General features: G+C 37.1%; 3 protein-coding genes and 1 non-coding gene across 5 annotated transcripts; 2 read left to right on the top strand and 2 right to left on the bottom strand.

Moving 5' to 3' along the window:
* Window positions 1–158: 158 nt before the first annotated feature.
* LOC110813462 (multicopper oxidase LPR2) lies at window positions 159–7576 on the bottom strand. Its single transcript, XM_088214585.1, has 3 exons — window positions 7210–7576; window positions 385–1842; window positions 159–301 (listed from the first exon to the last, which is right to left on the bottom strand). The coding sequence occupies exons 1-3, from the start codon at window positions 7432–7434 to the stop codon at window positions 248–250; spliced, it is 1737 nt and encodes a 578-aa protein (XP_088070711.1). The 5' UTR covers window positions 7435–7576; the 3' UTR covers window positions 159–247.
* Window positions 2916–3051, top strand: LOC148269027 (small nucleolar RNA Z247). The gene has a single exon (XR_015817433.1). It is a non-coding gene; the product is annotated as a small nucleolar RNA Z247 (small nucleolar RNA).
* A 267-nt stretch (window positions 7577–7843) lies between the features above and the next one.
* LOC110806522 (multicopper oxidase LPR2-like) lies at window positions 7844–10574 on the bottom strand. Its single transcript, XM_022031413.2, has 4 exons — window positions 10301–10574; window positions 9997–10166; window positions 8335–9768; window positions 7844–8011 (listed from the first exon to the last, which is right to left on the bottom strand). Exons 1-4 carry the CDS (start codon window positions 10467–10469, stop codon window positions 7958–7960), a joined length of 1827 nt encoding a protein of 608 aa, XP_021887105.1. The 5' UTR covers window positions 10470–10574; the 3' UTR covers window positions 7844–7957.
* Window positions 10575–11533: 959 nt separating this feature from the next.
* Window positions 11534–18374, top strand: LOC110806545 (nucleotide binding protein). 2 transcript variants are annotated; one of them, XR_015817423.1, is made up of 8 exons: window positions 11534–12004; window positions 12186–12347; window positions 13111–13297; window positions 13575–14000; window positions 14449–14856; window positions 15585–15875; window positions 16629–16791; window positions 17312–18374. XR_015817423.1 is itself a non-coding variant. In XM_022031438.2 (7 exons), exons 1-6 carry the CDS (start codon window positions 11613–11615, stop codon window positions 15840–15842), a joined length of 1833 nt encoding a protein of 610 aa, XP_021887130.1. In that variant the 5' UTR covers window positions 11534–11612; the 3' UTR covers window positions 15843–15875; window positions 16629–17037. The 2 variants fall into 2 exon arrangements, 1 of the variants encoding a protein (XP_021887130.1); XM_022031438.2 differs by lacking the exon at window positions 17312–18374 and having other exon boundaries at window positions 16629–17037.
* Window positions 18375–18428: the final 54 nt, after the last annotated feature.

Genomic DNA, 18428 nt, shown 5'->3' with positions numbered 1-18428 from the left:
TTAGGTTTTAGTGAAACTTTCATTGACAGTTGATTTTTATGTCATTAGCACAAATATCAACAATGGTGGCAAAGGCAACTAGGAATTGACAAATTAAATCTAATACACAAATTAAGATTAGAAATTGATTATAAATTACATAATAAAAGAATCAAAAGTGAAATAATTCATAATATTTGATTTATTCAATAATTTATTTAACTGTAATACAAAAAGTTATTCGATACGCAAACATAAACATAAATATTTACATAATAAATTTCAAAGGTCTCATCATCATGTTGTCTTCATGATCCAATATCTGCAAAAAAAAAATGCGAACAACTGACTCAAAATCAAGACTAAACAACACCAATTTAACTCCACAAGAGATCATAAACTTACATGGCAATGATATACATATCCAGGCTCTTCTGTTGCATCGAAGGAGTATGATGTATTTGCATGTATATAACTAAATCTCACTATAATCTTTGTCACATATCCAGGCGCCATCTTGTATACGTTCTTCCACCCATTCTCGTGCTGCAACACATGTAGCTTCTTCCCACGTGCATATTTATTTACTTGGCATTTGATGGCATCGTTCTTTTTTAACATACATTCTTTGAACTCCTCCGAATGTACCAGCTCTGTTTGATCCAACACCATAAATACTCCTAAATGAATATGCAGTGGATGATTGTCTTCTGTTAGGTTGATCACATTCCATATCTCGCTAGTCCCCACTCTAGGAATTTCAGTCACTGGTTCGTCGTATGTTTTGCCATTGATATAAAGATGGGTGGGTTCACCCGTATCACTTGTATACTCATACATAGCAATGTATCGTATGCGTGATGCACTGGATAAATCTGGCGATGGGTATTTAATTAATTCTTTAGGTACCTGTGCCGCATCCTTTTCTCTTTTCTTTTCTATGATAAACTTCATAATCATACTATTAGCTTCATTCACCGGATCACCAGATGGGAAAGGATACGGTGCATTATTACCAAGAATAGCAGTATCTGTTCTTGACTTTGAAAAGTCAATAACTACATCAGCAATTTCTGACGGGGCAAGAAGAGTTTCATTACTCAGGACTGGTTTTTTGATATAAGCCGAGTCAGATCCCACGTGAATGAATCTCAAACCATTGTTGAAGAAAAATCTAAAGAATCTAGCATTGCTGGCATTAATAATACGAAATCTATACTTACGACGTCGTACAGTCACATGCGGCCATGCTTTTCCATTTACGATAATCGCATCACCAAAATATTCCGGCTGCCACTGCGGGTGTACTGAGGGATTATTACCGGTAGAATTCATATATATAGAACCGTCAACACGAAAGCTACGATCAAACACGATCAATGGTTGATCAAAAGCATGACCACGAGGGAGTCCAAGTGGGTCCTCGACATGCGGATGGCGGATTATGTAGGCTCCGATCAAGCCAGCCAATAAGTTGACCCTAGTCAAACCAATGGCATGATCATGATACCAAAGGTTTCCCGGCTGTTGCACGTTGCTGTAGTGATATCTTTTCTTGGTCCACTTAGGTCCTGTTTCTTTAAATCCAGCGGTGAACCAAGAGTTGGAGTTTCCATCACTTGCAGGCTCATGGATGCCACCATGGAGGTGCACCACCGTAGGAACGCCCTTCTTGGCCGTGGTGATAGCGTTGGGAATAGTTGGATCCCAAGGCAAGATATGCTTTGAAGGGAGGTGATTTCGCCACGTCACGTAGGTGTGAACTCCATGAAGGGCCTCGATGGTTGGACCAGGAACAGTGGCGGTATCCCTTGATGTACCATATGCGAAGACTGGCGTTGCAGGGAGGTCTGTGTGGAACTTCTGAAAATAAAAAAAAGTGAATCACAGCCATCGATTTCCACTAGGTCCACCACCATTTCCCATTTGCGCCCCACCTCTATTCTAGAGAGAGACGGCCTTCACGAGAACTTTACGTTAAAAGACAATTTTCTATAAATGCTCTTGCTAAGTGGAGTATAATGATAGACCCAACTAAAGTAAATGGCTTTATTAATTATTATGTAAAAGGTAATTAATAAAAAATTGACCGCTCAATTACGAAAAGCACGAGCAGTTGAAATTTTCAGAAAATTAAGAAAAGAATTAACTCAAATTTTCTTAAATTAAAACTACGTAAAAATTGTTAGAATTAGTCAAATAACTGTTATGTAAGTGGAGTAAGATAATGCACCAGTTGGTCCTTAGAAATAGGATCGTGGTGATAATGGAACCATGTTTTTCTATGTAATCAGTTGAATCAATCTCAATATAAATAGAACTGCTCTCTATCGAGAGTTGTGTGGTTGGTATAATCATTTCATGGTATCAGAGCAGGTTGATTCACAAACTTCCAGCTTCCACTGCTAACCATGTCTACCTCCTCTCATTCAACACTCTCTCATTCATCTCCTCTCCAATTTAGCACTGTGCCTTCTCCATCTATTAACCAGGTAATTAGTGTAAAACTCACCCAAGAAAATTATCTGCTGTGGTCTGCTCAAATCCTTCCTTACTTACGCAGCCAAGGGCTAGTTGGTTTTGTTGATGGATCCACACCTGCACCTAGCCAAACAATCACCATTGAGCCGAGTGAAGCAACAAATGGCCGCAGCATTGTTATCAACCCCGAGTACACAGTTTGGTACCACCAGGACCAGCTGGTGCTCAGTCTCATCAACTCGTCTGTCACAGAAGAAGTTCTCGGAACTATGATCGGCATTATCACGGCACGAGAAGCCTGGACAACGTTGGAGAAACAATTCGCTTCTACGTCTCGAGCTCGAGCAATGCAAATTCGCATGGAACTCACCACGATCCAAAAGAAGGACATGAAAATTGCAGATTATTTTCGCAAAATCAAACGCCTCGGAGACACACTTGCAGCCATTGGCAAACGAGTAGAAGATGAAGAGCTTATTGCATACATGCTACAGGGACTTGGTCCAGATTATGATTCTCTGGTCACTAGCATTACAACAAGAACAGATGTCTACACCATCAGCGATGTATATGCTCACATGCTGACTTACGAGATGCGACACCTGCGTAATGGTACAATTGATCAGCTTTCATCTGCTAACAATGTTAACAGGATGACTACTCGAGGAGGCATCAATGGAGCTCGCAACGGTCGTGGTCGTGGCCGTCAATCATACGGTGGCCGTAGACAAACAGGGCGTATCGGAATCAATCCTGGACGTCAACAACCACGAACACAAAGCAGCTCAGACAAAAACAATCTCTGTCAAATTTGTGGTAAACCCAATCATAATGCCTTACAATGCTGGTACAGGTTTGATCAAGCATATCAAGCCGAAGACAACATCAAACAAGCAGCTCTAGCAACAAGTGGATATACTAGTGATGCAAACTGGTATATTGATACTGGAGCCACAGATCATATCACCAGTGAACTAGACAGACTTACCACCAGAGAACGTTACACTGGCACCGATCAGATTCAAGTTGCAAATGGCTCAGGTTTGTCTATATCTCATATTGGGAATTCATTAATTCCTGGTTCATCTAGATCTCTTGTTTTGAAACACATTCTTTATGCTCCCAAAATCAATAAACATTTAATTTCTGTAAAAAGATTGGCCTCTGATAATGATGCTTTTGTGGAATTTCACCCAAATTGTTTTCTTGTTAAGGATCGAGTCACGAAGGAGCTCCTACTCACCGGTAAATGTAAGAATGGTCTCTACATTCTACCAAATTCTTCCAATCAAGCCTTGCTCACAGCCAAACTTTCGAAAGAACAGTGGCACAGAAGACTTGGCCATCCTGCCTCTCCCGTTACTGTTAGGATTTTACAAGATAATAATTTAGCTGTAGATACTAGTGTTTCATCTTCCCTAATTTGTCATGCTTGTCAACTAGGAAAAGCTCATCAATTACCTTTTGCTTCTTCTCAGCATGTATCCACGGCACCACTTCAGTTAATCCATACTGATGTTTGGGGTCCAGCTATTTCCTCAGTAAACAATTCTAAATACTATGTCTCTTTTGTTGATGATTTTAGCCGATATGTTTGGATTTATTTTTTGAAATACAAGTCTGATGTTGAGTCTGTTTTCCTTCAATTTCAAAAACATGTTGAAACCATGCTAAATTCAAAAATACGCTCTGTCCAGTCAGATTGGGGGGGTGAATATCATCGTTTGCACAATTATTTCAAATCTACTGGTATTGAGCATCGTATCTCTTGTCCTCACACACACCAACAAAATGGGATCGCAGAAAGAAAACACAGACACATTGTAGATACTGGCCTTACTTTACTTGCTCAATCAAACATGCCTCTGTCATATTGGGATGAAGCCTTCAATACAGCATGTTTCCTTATAAATCGCATGCCCACTCGAACAATACAGCAGGACACCCCTCTTCATAAATTGTTCAACAAAAATCCAGATTACTTAACTCTTAGAGTGTTTGGTTGTGCCTGCTGGCCCAATCTCAGGCCTTACAACAACAAGAAACTAAGTTTCAGAACCACTAAATGCGTGTTCTTGGGCTATAGCTCTTCACATAAAGGTTACAAATGCTTAGACAGAAGTACAGGCCGAATCCACATTTCTAGAGATGTAATCTTTGATGAAAACTTGTTTCCTTTTAACGAATCTAAGTCACCAGCTAAAATCAAACACTCACATCAACCTGCTCTTCTTCCAGTATTAATCAACCCCACAGTCTACACTGAACATGCTCTCACAAATGTTGAACCAGTTATTAGTGATTCTCATATGAGTTATGGTCAATCTGATGATATTGCTAATGATGCATCTGTTTTAAGTTTGCTTCCTGCAGATAATACAACACATCATGAGGTAATTGCCGAACACGAAGCTGAAAATAGCTCAACCAACAATCAAAACCGAGCTCAAGAACAACTGCCAGAACATGACATTTCTCGTGATACAATCCCTGAAGCAAGTAATCAACACTCAATGAAAACACGATCGAAAAACAACATTGTGAGAGCAAAACAATTCACTGATGGAACTGTAAGATACTCTGACACCTCGAGAAGTTTTGCAGGAACTGCTGCTGTCAACAATTTGAAGCATACCATAATGACAGATGCAGTTGCTGAACCGAACAACTTGGAGGAAGCCATGCGCAACCCAGGATGGAGAGAAGCAATGAATAATGAATTCTCAGCGTTGCAGAAGAATGAAACTTGGGTTCTCGTTCCTCCCAAACCTGGAATCAATCTCATTGACAGTAGATGGGTGTACAAAGTAAAAAGAAAGGCAGATGGGTCAGTTGAAAGATTGAAAGCAAGATTAGTTGCCAAAGGGTTCAAACAAAGGTTTGGTATTGATTACAGTGATACTTTCAGTCCTGTAATTAAGCCTTCAACAATCAGAGTTATTCTCTCATTAGCAGTAACAAAAGGCTGGAATATGAGGCAAGTCGACATTCAAAATGCATTTTTACATGGTATTTTGGAAGAGGAAGTTTACATGAGACAACCACCAGGATTTCAAGACCCAGACAAACCACAGAATTACATATGCAAGCTCAAGAAAGCCCTGTATGGTTTAAAACAGGCACCCAAAGCCTGGCACTCAAGGTTGACTGGAAAACTTATGGAGTTAGGTTTCAAGGCTTCGGTAGCTGATTCATCTTTGTTTATCCTCAAAAACAGGGATATAACCATCTATATGCTCATCTATGTTGATGACATAATTATTGTGAGCTCATCTGATCAAGCCACCGAAAGTCTGATTCAAAATTTAAAAACAGATTTTGCAGTTAAAGATTTGGGTGATCTTAAGTATTTTCTGGGTATTGAAGTTAAGAAAACAAGAGATGGTCTCATACTATCACAAAGAAGATACGCTTTGAACCTGTTGAAGAAAGCAAACATGAAAAAATGCAAGCCAATGTCTACTCCAATGAGTTCTGCTGAACGGTTATTGAGAGAACAGGGAATACCCTTATCAACTGATGAACAATTCAAGTATAGAAGCACTGTTGGAGCACTACAATATTTGACAATGACTAGACCCGATCTAGCTTTTGCAGTGAATAAGGTTTGCCAATACCTTCATGCACCTACTGATACTCATTGGGGCGCGGTAAAAAGAATCCTCCGCTATGTCAAAGGTACGCTAGATTTCGGTGTTAAAATTCAAAAGTCTCAAACAATGATGCTGTCTGGATTTTCGGATGCTGATTGGGCAGGATGTCCTGATGATCGACGATCAACTAGTGGATTTGCTGTGTTCCTTGGAGTAAATTTGATTTCATGGAGTTCAAGAAAGCAAGCTACAGTGTCCAGGTCAAGTACAGAGGCAGAGTACAAAGCCATTGCAAATCTAACTGCAGAAATGATCTGGATCAAATCATTACTAAAGGAGCTTGGAGTGTATCAATCAAAGGCTCCTCGTCTCTGGTGTGATAATTTAGGAGCTACATACTTGACTTCAAATCCGATGTTTCATGCCAGAACGAAACATATTGAAGTTGACTTCCATTTTGTTCGAGAGCAAGTGGCACGCAAGGCAATGGAAGTTCGATTCATTTCATCAAGTGATCAAGTAGCTGATATTCTGACCAAACCACTGTCTAGATATCCTTTTATTACTCATTGTAACAATCTCAACATATCCAGAACTTGTTGTGATTGAGGGAAGCTGTTAGAATTAGTCAAATAACTGTTATGTAAGTGGAGTAAGATAATGCACCAGTTGGTCCTTAGAAATAGGATCGTGGTGATAATGGAACCATGTTTTTCTATGTAATCAGTTGAATCAATCTCAATATAAATAGAACTGCTCTCTATCGAGAGTTGTGTGGTTGGTATAATCATTTCAAAAATAACATAATTGAAGCAATTTTCTGGATCTTTCACTGGCTTGTTTTCATGAATTTATTGGTTGAAACTAAGCATTCAATAAAGACCGAGAGAGAAACACCTGAGAGATCATGACCGACTTTTTTTTTTTCAATCCTAAAGAAATCTCTTCAACCCTGAAAAATTCTGAAAAAAACACTGTTCTTCTCCACGATGAATAGTATTTGCTTTCCTGTTTTAAATTATTCTTATTTTTTACAAATTATCCAAAACACAGAATTATCTACACCTCATTTCAGGAGAAAAATACAGCAGGTAAACAAAGATAATCAAACCACAAAAAAAAAGGGAAAAAAAGTAGGAGAAAAAAACAAAGTTACCCATTTCTTCATGAACATGCCAATCTTGAGTGACTTGGCCTTGTAAGAACCATTAACGAGTCGGAAGCCATGGATTCTGGGCATTTGAGGAAGCTTATCGACAAACATTTTCAACTTTGCAGGATTCAAAACCTCGTCTTCCTCACCTTCTGCGCATGAACTCAGCAGACCCAGTACAGTCACTGACAAACCCAACGCGTAAATTACCAGCAAAGCTTTTGCCATGGCGACGGAAAAGAGACCGAGTTGCGGTTTTTTGACGACGATTTATATTCTTTCTACTTTTGGTTACCACTGAAGGAGGATTCCGAATGAGAAAGAAGGGCTTCGCTTTGCTTTTATGCTGAGCTTTGATGGCTTCGAATAATTTTTTTTTTTTTTAAAAAAAGAAGTGAAATGACAGGTCCCAATTCTCTTATTTCATGATTTTTATCACAACTTTTGTCCCCTTTCTTCTTTTTTCTTTTTAAATTTTAATCTTCTTAGTAGTGGGATTCAAATACGCAAATGGTTTCCCCTCAAACATATATAAAAATTACTGAGTTCCTACTGTATGTTAATTTGTATATATTGCTAAATTTTGTTGACACGTAAATGTTTATATAAACTATAACCATTAGCTCATACAAGTGCGTGGCTTGAAAAGAAAAGCACGAACTAGCATTCATATGGATCTCAAAATACCTTCCAAAAAACTACATGCATCAGTGGAATTATATACATATATACATATACACACTTATGAAGTTTAGTTAACGAGCTTCAAGGGCCTCATCATCACATTGTCTTCATGATCCAATATCTGCATGTGTCAAAGAAAAAAGTAAAGACCTCTAACAGTATTCGCGATTATTTATAATTGAATTAAATGCATGAAATTAGTGAACACCTACAAATTTATAACCATTCAATTAAATATAAGTTTTATAAATTATAGTAATACATACACTTTATGATTCATCTTATAATTTTGGTAGAAAATTAAAATTTACGTTCTTTCGATTATTTATTTTAAATTTCTGAAAAGAATACTATATTAGCATATGAATTTCTTAGTAGATTGGAAACTATAAAACATATATATATATATATATATATATTAAAAAGAAATGAGAGTGTACTTACATGACAATGATATATATAGCCGGGCTCTGCAGTTGCATCAAAGGAATACGATTCATTCGAATGTATATAAGAGAATCTAACAAGAATCTTTGCCATACACCCGGGAGATATCGTGTATACATTCTTCCAACCTTTATGATGTGCTGGCACCTCTAATTTCCTGCCACGTGCATACTTGCTTACTTGGCATTCGATCGCATCATTCTTTTTCTTCATGCATTCTTCAAACTCATCTCTATTCACCAACTTCTTTTGCTCTAAGACCATAAACAACCCGAGATGAATGTGGAACGGATGATGATCTTTTGTTAAATTGATCACACTCCACACCTCGCTAGCCCCCACCTTGACAATCTCTGTAACTGGTTCTTCATATGATTTGCCATTGAGGTAAAGATGGGTAGGTTCATCAGTATCACTAGTGTATTCATACATGGCGATATATCTTGTAAGTGGTGCACTAAATGGATCTGGTAATGGATATTCAATCAATTTGTTAGGTACTCGTGACGTGTCGTCCTCAAGTTTCTTATTGATGATGAACTTCATGACCTTACTAAGTGATGGTGAAAACGCATCTGGTCCATTGTTAGCCAAAATAGCAATATTAGTCTTTGACTCAGAAAAATCAACAACTATGTCAGCAATTTCAGATGGGGCAACAAGAGTTTCATTATTTATGACAGGTTTCTCAATGTATGCCGAGTCAGATCCGACATGGATGAATCTCAAACCGTTGGTGAAGAAAAATCGAAAAAATCTTGCATTACTGGCATTAATGAGACGAAATTTGTATTTTCGTCTTTGTACCATCATATACGGCCATGCTTTTCCATTTACGATTACTACATCACCAAAATATTCTGGTTTCCATTGTGGGTGTATAGATGGATTGTTTCCTGTAGAATTCAGGTATATGGAACCATCGATACGAAAGCTACGGTCAAACACCATCAGTGGTCGATCAAATTCATCACCGCAAGGGAGTCCTAATGGGTCCTCTACACTTGGATGGCGAATTATGTAAGTTCCAATTAAGCCGGCTAATAGGTTTTCTCTAGTTAAACCCATGGCATGATCGTGATACCATAGATTTCCAGGTTGTTGATTGTTGGTATAGTGATAAGTTTCTTGAGTCCATGTGGGTCCTTTCTCTTTGAACTCAGTTGTAAACCAGGAGTTTGAGTTTCCATCACTTGCAGGCTCATGGATGCCACCATGGAGGTGCACCACAGTAGGAATGCCCTTATTTGGGATAGCAGTAGGGATGGTTGGATCCCAAGGAAGAATATGGTCGGAAGGGAGGTGATTTTGCCATGTGACATAGGTGTCAACTCCATGGAGGGCCTCAATGGTTGGTCCAGGAACAGTTGCTGTACTCCTTGATGCGCCATAGGCAAACACTGATGTTGCAGGAAGGTCTTTGTGGAACTTCTGGAAATGTCAAGCAAAGACTTGGATCCATCATTTATTTGTTTACAACCTAATTGCTTTATATATACTCTTATCATAAGTAATAATTTTTCTATGTATCTTATGTCATAAAACTTTTAGGATCCATAAAGTCTTCGAGTACTACATAAGCAGGATAACAGTTAAAAATGAGTAAAATGTTTCATATGTATTAGGTTGAGAAGAGAGTAATTAGGAAATTTGTATTACCCATTTTTTCACGAACATTCCAATCTTGAGTGTCTTTGGCTTTGGAACACCATTGATGAAATCAAAACCTTTGAGTCTCGGCATATCAGGAATCTCATCAACAAACATTCTCAGCTTTGCAGGATCTAAAAGCTCATCCTTCATATCTTCTTCCTCTGAAATAAACAATCCTGAAACACCCAAACTAATTAAATATCAGATCATCGAACAGCAATTTAATCAGATACCAACTTAATTAATTAACGTGATTAATTGGGTATCTCTTCTCTTCTTACTCCCAACACTGAGATCGTGTTTACAGTACCTTGGATTCTGGCCAGAGTATCTTGAAGCTCTTCACCAATGTCATCGACGACCGTTTTCAACTCGCGAAGATTATAAACTCCATCTGATTCACTGCTATTTTCCCACAAGCCAAACAGTAGTAACAGACCCAATAAACCCACGATTTCGAAAACCAAAACTCTCGCCATTACGACCGGGTGACACTCAAAAATTAGTACAGACAGAGGTGTGGAGGCAGAGGACTAGAGATTTTGAAATGGGCAAGTGAGAGAGTTGGTAAAAGAAAATACTAAAGACACGAAGGCCAAAGGCGTGCCTAGTTTTTACGCCACGTCATTTTGTTTTTCTTGTTTGTTTTTTCTTCACGTGAATCTTTTTCTTTAAAAAAACAAAAAACAAAAAACAAATCAGCCTCTTTTAATATATTAAATTATAATAAAATCTCATGCATGTTGGAAGACAAATAAAATAACGAACTGATTCGTATCAATGTTGAAAAAACTTTGAACTTTGAAAAGTCAACGACTACGTTTAGAATTTTTTTTTTGACTTTTTTAGACGTATTAAAGATCAAATTTTTTTTTTTAAAAGAATATCATATACCAATAATTTGATATCAATATTTTGGCATTCATATGGATCCAAAATGATATTTTAATTATAATATATAAATATATTATGCGATTATGATGTACAACTGTTCGCTAGTTTCAAAACCATTTTTTTATAATCCACTAAGTTGTAGCACGATTTATATGTATGTATACATTCAAAATCAAATTATTATAACTTAATAATAAAGTATGTAAAGAATTCGCTTGAAATATCGTGGCAAGCACCCGCCAAAAAATTAAAAATTTGGAATTTAATAATTAATTATAAAAACCACATGTAAGAAAGTGGTATTTGGTGGCAACCACACGCCACAAATATGTATATATATATATATATATATATAATTGGTGAAATTTAGGCCCTAGTATAAATTAATATTATATATATATATATACACATATTAGTAATTAATATCTAGGAAGTACTTGGCGGTAATTTAATTATATATTGTAAGTTCCGTATATTAATTAATTAAAACTAAAGAAAATCTTGGATCTTTTTCCTTCTAACTTTCGAATTTCTGCTGGGCCAGGCCGAAGGGTGAAATTCAGACTCGGGCCCAGGCCCATTTAATTACCCGCGAACTCGTTCAAACGAACCCCCTCATTTTCCGGACGTTATTCTCCCGTCAGTTTAAACAACGAACCAAATTCTCTCTCGGAAATCACAAGTTAACAGTTCAGCATTCAACAGTGTTCGTTGCGAAGTAGAGCAAAATGGCAACTCTGGCAGAAACCTATGCGTGTGCCCCCTCAACGGAGCGAGGCCGAGGGATCCTAATCTCCGGGGATCCCAAGTCCAATTCCATCCTCTACTGCAACGGGAGGTCAGTTTTGATCCGTAACCTCGACAGGCCGCTTGATGTCTCTGTCTATGGGGAGCACGGATACCCGGTCACCGTAGCTCGCTACTCGCCTAATGGTGAGTGGATCGCCTCCGCTGACGTCTCGGGCGTAGTCCGTATCTGGGGTACACACAATGAGTACGTGCTGAAGAATGAGTTCAAGGTTCTCTCGGGTCGGATCGACGATCTCCAGTGGTCCCCCGACGGGTTACGTATCGTCGCTTGCGGGGATGGCAAGGGAAAGTCCTTTGTTCGCGCCTTCATGTGGGTTTTTTTCCTCTCAATTGGTATAACGTTTGACAGAGTCTGTAGATGCTCTGCATTTAAATTGCTTATTTCAGTTTATCCCTCTTTCTCTCTCTCTCTCTCACTATCAATATATGTACGAGTTCATATATGTTGTACGTAGTTATTTTCTGATGTACGATTTAGGATGTTAATGCAGGTGGGATTCAGGGACGAGTGTAGGCGATTTTGATGGCCACTCCAGAAGAGTCTTATGTTGTGCATTCAAACCAACGAGACCGTTCCGTATCGTCACATGTGGGGAAGATTTCTTGGTGAACTTTTACGATGGTCCACCATTTAAGTTCAACTCATCTCACAGGTAACTTAAAGTTCATCCACGCATGTTTACTTATTTTGATGTTTGGTTTTAATTGGGATTTCATATTAGGAGATGTACCTTTAATGGACAGTGTTATCATATAGATATATATATATATATATATATATAGACATATATGTTTTTCCCATTCCTATCAACGTTATATGCTTGGCGTTTGTTCGTCAAAGATTTTTGTGTTGTAGACCACGAAATGAAGAGTAAAAACTATTAATATGTTAAATGTTACTGTTTATGCGACATGCAAGTTTTAATGTGATTGACTCTGCCCCAACGGATCATTTTTGCCTTTGTGTTAATACGATTGTCAAAATTTCATTGACTGGAATATCAATACGAAAGTGTGCCTGCAAAGCATTTTCTAATATAGATCTCTATATTTTATTGCCAGATACCAAGGGAGAAAAAAGTCATGTACTTCTTTAATATTCTATAGTGTAAAAATAAATATGTCTCCCAGATTACTGATCTTGTTTACTTACATATTTTTCTAGTTTTTTGTTTAATCAAATAACTATATATTTCTGTACAAAAATACATTATACTGATACAAATACTTCAACTTCTTTTCTCTTATTGTTGGCATCTAACTCTTTCTGTTAGATGTTTTATGAGCTTTCAATATGGTGTCCTGAAGGTTAATCCATAACAAGATTCTAAGTTTTTCTGTTGGTTGCCGGAAATCTTTAAAGGAAAAGAAAAGAACATCAGAGTGGTGCTTTAAGTTTTGCTCTTTAACTTGCAGGGAGCACTCAAATTTTGTCAACTGTGTTAGATTTTCTCCTGATGGCAGCAAATTCATCAGTGTAAGCTCGGATAAAAAGGGTTTAATCTATGATGGAAAAAGTGCAGAAAAAATTGGAGAGTTATCCTCACAAGATGGCCATAAGGGCAGCATCTATGCTGTTAGCTGGAGCCCTGATGGAAAACAGGTTAAATTTCGATTTGTTATGGATTAAGCCTTTTGCTTCCTTTGGAAAGTTCACATCTAAGGAAATTCATTTTCTTTATCTGAAAACTTAAATTGGTTCCTGGTTTTATTGCTTCCTTAGGAAATATAATCGCTTTTTCTTGTCCATCCATGAATGATTTCTAGAGAGATTCGATATTCTGAATTTTATTTTTGATGGATTTTTTAATAATTTTAAGTCGTCCGGCTACATCATCTTTACATTTTTTCTCCTAACAAGCTGACATGAATTAGATCAGATACTTACTGTGTCCGCTGATAAGACTGCAAAGGTGTGGGACATTTCTGGGGATGGTAGTGCTGGAAAGGTAAAAAAGACATTGGCATGTCCTGGATCAGGCGGAGTAGATGACATGCTTGTTGGATGTCTTTGGCAGAATGATCATCTTGTTACTGTTTCACTTGGGGGCACAATGAACTTATATTCTGCAAGTGACCTTGACAAAAGCCCATCATCATTATCTGGACATATGAAGAATGTCTGTGCATTAAGTTTCCTCGAAGGCAACCAGAAAATGATACTATCCGGCAGCTATGATGGACTCATTGTCAAATGGGTTCTAGGGGTTGGGTGCAGTGGCAAATTACAAATGAAAGATGGTGCTAAAATCAAATGTTTAGCAGCTAATGAACAACAGATTATCTCATCTGGATTTGACAACAAGGTGAACTATAAGAGAATCAATTAATTGTGTGAAAACTTTCATTTCTTATTGTAGCAAAAATGACAGTTTAATTTTGATCTTACATTTCTTGTGGTCATGCATTAAACATGAGACCTTTAAACATACATTTCTGCTTGTTCCACTTCCATGTAAACAAAGTGCATGGTAAGCGTAATGTTCGTCTAATAAGTTGCAAAACGTGTCCAATTATGGCATGTTAACATAGCTTTGGATCAGGCAGACTGTTTGTTAGAAATAAGTGCTTATTAGTTTAGCCCTTACACTAAAAAAGGTTAATCAAATGTTACCAGAGAAAAGTTCTACATTCTAATTTTTAAACAATCACGCCTTCTGTTGTCTAATGATCTATAAGATTTTTTATTTTCAGTTTCAATGCATCCTTTAGAAATAAAAATGCTGAACCTGGCATTGAAACATATTCAATTAGGTATCGAGGATTCATCTGAATGAGGATGACTCTAAAGCTGCAGAGAATGTTGATGTTGGCAGCCAACCAAAGGACTTGAGTCTCGCTGCTAATATCCCTGAATTGACTTTGGTTTCAACCGAATGCGGAGTTATCTTGCTTAACAGCCTGAAAGTTGCGTGTAATGTCAACCTTGGGTTTACTGTGACGGCATCTGCAATTGCATCTGATGGGAAGGAAGCAATTGTGGGTGGACAGGACGGTAAGTTGCACATTTTCTCTATCTCAGGCAATACCCTCACAGAAGAAGCAGTACTCGAGAAGCACAGAGGTCCAATAAGTGTGATACGGTACTCTCCAGATGCTTCTATGTTTGCTTCAGCTGATGGCAACCGTGAAGCTGTTGTTTGGGATCGTGCCTCTAGACAGGTAGCTGATCAACAATATTTTTGTTATTTGTCCATTAGTTTCTGAAAATTTATCATTCTTCTTCAAGCTTTTGCTCAATAGGTTGCTTTTGTCTTTGGATATAATTTTGGAGGTCTGACAGCAACAGTAATGCAAGTTTCATATTTAGCTGAACTATAATCCCCACTAACCTGTCTCATGAACCCTATAAATTGTTGATTTTGAGGGCCATGTTTCTAAGTAAGCTGTTTTGAACCATATATGCTGATGGAAGATCCCTATATGTAGAGAAGCCCACAGAGAGGGCATCATCTTTTCCGTCCTTTTTTCCCATAAATAGAAGCTTTTGTACTAAAAATGGTAAATTCTTGTGCTGACAAGATCATATTCAAGAATACAGGTTTGAATTTTGTTCTTGAAAGTGATTGCCCCATAGGAAGGTTGAAAAGGTTAATTCTCTATGAGATCCTTCCTCCTAAACTTTCTTTGGTGGGAATCACTGCCTAGTAATGGATAAAATTCTCATTTCTTATATGATTCTTGTATATTGTTCTTTTCTGGTGACTTTCTTGTATGCTTCTTTTCTATCAATGTAAGGTAATACTTCATTCAATTTCACTCTGGAACTTTCAGTTTCATTAGAGATCTTATTTACTTTTTTAAAATAAAGTATGATATTAAAATAAGATGTCCTGATGTTTTATTTCTGATTTGAAGTACTACAGAGTCTTGATATAAGTTCTTTGCAGGTGAAACTTAACAACATGCTGTTCCACACTGCTCGCATAAACTGCCTAGCTTGGTCTCCTGATAGCTCTATGGTTGCCACTGGATCTGTAGACACTTGTGTAATCATATATGAAATCGCAAAGCCTGCTTCAAGCCGCATTACCATAAGGAATGCTCATCTAGGTGGAGTTCATGGCTTGGTTTTTACTGATGACTCAACTGTGGTCAGTTCAGGGGAGGATGCCTGTATTCGTGCATGGAAATTAACACCACAATGAGGAGAGTGAGCACCAAAAGCAAAATCCAGACTGGTAAATAGCACAAACACAAATCATGCTCACAGCAAAAATTTTTGAAATTCTTCCTGGTTATTAATTGCTATGGCTAAAGAAAATTTTTGTATAAACAGGTGCAAGTTTATTTGTCATATGACTTGCATGAGAAGAAAAATATAGTGGAAACTGGAAAGTATTGTAATAGGGCTGCTGCAAGGAGTAGATTAAAGATATGAATCACACGATTTAGCCTATATGCCAGGCATAAAATCAAATGCAGTGGTTGCCAACTACATGCAAGCAATAACTGTAAATTTATATTTTGGTAAAACAAGATCGCATGCAAGTCTGCATTTTTACTCTTTTAGGGTCAGACAAAGTCAGATAATTGCTCCTGGAGATTACTAGAATCTACCAGACCTTATCACCCTTAATCTCTACAACTTGGTGTCTGTTGGACATGTTTTTCATGGCAAGAATAATGCCAAATGGGAAGTAAGCAAAGAAGGGCTGGTAATGTGGGTTTAGTATTTGGCTCTTTGCTTCATCTTAAAAAAGCGCATCATGGAACAGAAGACATTAGCTTCTCTTCCAGTAAGAATGCTATGTTTTGATGGCATATCTGCGCTTCTCTTAATGTGTCAATGAATTTTTCATGGGTCTTAAGGTTGTGCTAAATTATATGTTCATGTAATCATTTTTGTTTGTTCGTTTTTTTTTTTTTTTCTAACAGCTCTGAATTTACATTCGGTTACTGAATATGCTTGTTAACTATGCTATTGATCACAGATTCGACAGTACTGATTGCTTTTGATCTCGTTATCAATCAAATTCTGCAATATGATTATATGCAATTGCTGCATGTGAGTTCAGAGGGAGAATACTGTACATATGAGCCCTGCCCTAGAAATTTCTGCAGAGCAAGAGATAAGCAGGCATCTTTGGCATAAAGGTTAATTTTCCAAACTAATTTTAAGTTTGTAAATCTACATATGATTTGATTTTATTTACAATTGTTATACCATCGTGTGAATTCTTCATGTAATGTTTCTTCTACATTTTACGAGTTCCTGCATGATTATATTTGTTGGTAATTCGTGCTACCAAATTTACCCAATTAGATTTATTATTGTTGGTATTTGTTATAACAATTAGGATATGGTTCCAAGTCCTGGATGCCCTTTTTGACATGTATTCTTTTAAGTTGCTTTTCATCTGCTCAAATTCATTTGGGACTTTTTCAAATATTTTTTCTGATTTTTCTCGCTAATTGCAACCACTCATTGATCACTTCATTTTCTTTGGAATCTTTGTCCTAATAAACTATTGTTAGCTCCCTTAGTTCAAAACAAAATTAGCCAGTTATGAGTTTTGTTATCCTCTCATATATTCTAGTCCTGTATAATTTTTTATTATGTTTAATAATCAATATAAGTGAGATTTGATCTCCTTTTAACACTTTTATCTTACAGGTGATTAATAGACTCCATAATTCAAAAGATATGAGATCTTACCTTCCTACTTTTAGGTATGCATCCTCAATCATATCACAAATAAGTAAATTTTTAATCTCATATTATTATACATCAATTCTAGGCAATAAAATTAGCTGATATTAGCAAATAATTAGTATTAGACTAAAGTTTAGTGACATCATCTTTGAAGTTTAATGCGAGATATTTTCTCTACATCAACAACTAAAGAAGAATACAAAATGCATATGGTTAGAGATAGGTACCACAAATTACCAAAATATCTAGACACTAATGTCTATGCTTTTAAAATCTGTCAAATTTTAGGTCTTTAGAATTTAGATATATATGTGTGTGTGCGTATATACACACACATTAAAAAAGGTGTCTGTAGCCTCTCTCAAAAGTTGGGATCTTCTCCAACCGGGCATATATAAATCACACTTCAGTGCCAGTAGGTCACCATCTCAGTTCATGAATTTCTTTTTTTCTACCCAATTGATTTAAAGCCGGCGAGGGTCAAATTGACTTCCTATTCTGTTCTCTTTTTCTAAAGGTGTTTTTAGAAAAGCTTAATACATTCCATGTCTCTTTCTTTCGCCCTCTTAATTTAATCCAACTGCCCTGAGATTTACATATAATGCTCTCCACGCATGCTTAAAACACAAGGAATATTAAAAAAAATTTAATTAGGCAATTTGCTGCCAAGTTTCCCATTATATAATGACAAGTGTCAAATATGTTTTCTTTTAGCTGGTTAGTTAATAATGTGAGCCCTTAACATTAATTAATGAAGAATCCAGTTAAATGCTCTTAATCCTGGTAGCACAAGTTAGTTAAAAAGTTTGTGGTCCTGTCAGCGAAGCACTCAAGTAAGCACGCGAAAGGCACGTGCACACAAACCTAGCATTGCTCATACATAGTGCACTAATCGGATGCAATGTCAACCCAGCTGTGTTCCTATCCTCTGGCACAGATTGTCATCATGTCTCTGCCACATATACAGTGCCCAATGTCATCCTGTCTCTTATGCAAACAAGTATCTACTAAAATAAACAAAAACTTCAGAGTTGCTTGACCATCCATGGTCCTCCTAGAAAAGATGAGAACACCCAAT

Source organism: Carica papaya, chromosome 2 (assembly GCF_054855325.1).
Source record: "Carica papaya isolate Zhongbai chromosome 2, ASM5485532v1, whole genome shotgun sequence".
Taxonomy (NCBI): domain Eukaryota; kingdom Viridiplantae; phylum Streptophyta; class Magnoliopsida; order Brassicales; family Caricaceae; genus Carica; species Carica papaya.
Note: the sequence above shows the minus strand (reverse complement) of the source record. Positions and strands in the feature narration are given on the sequence as shown.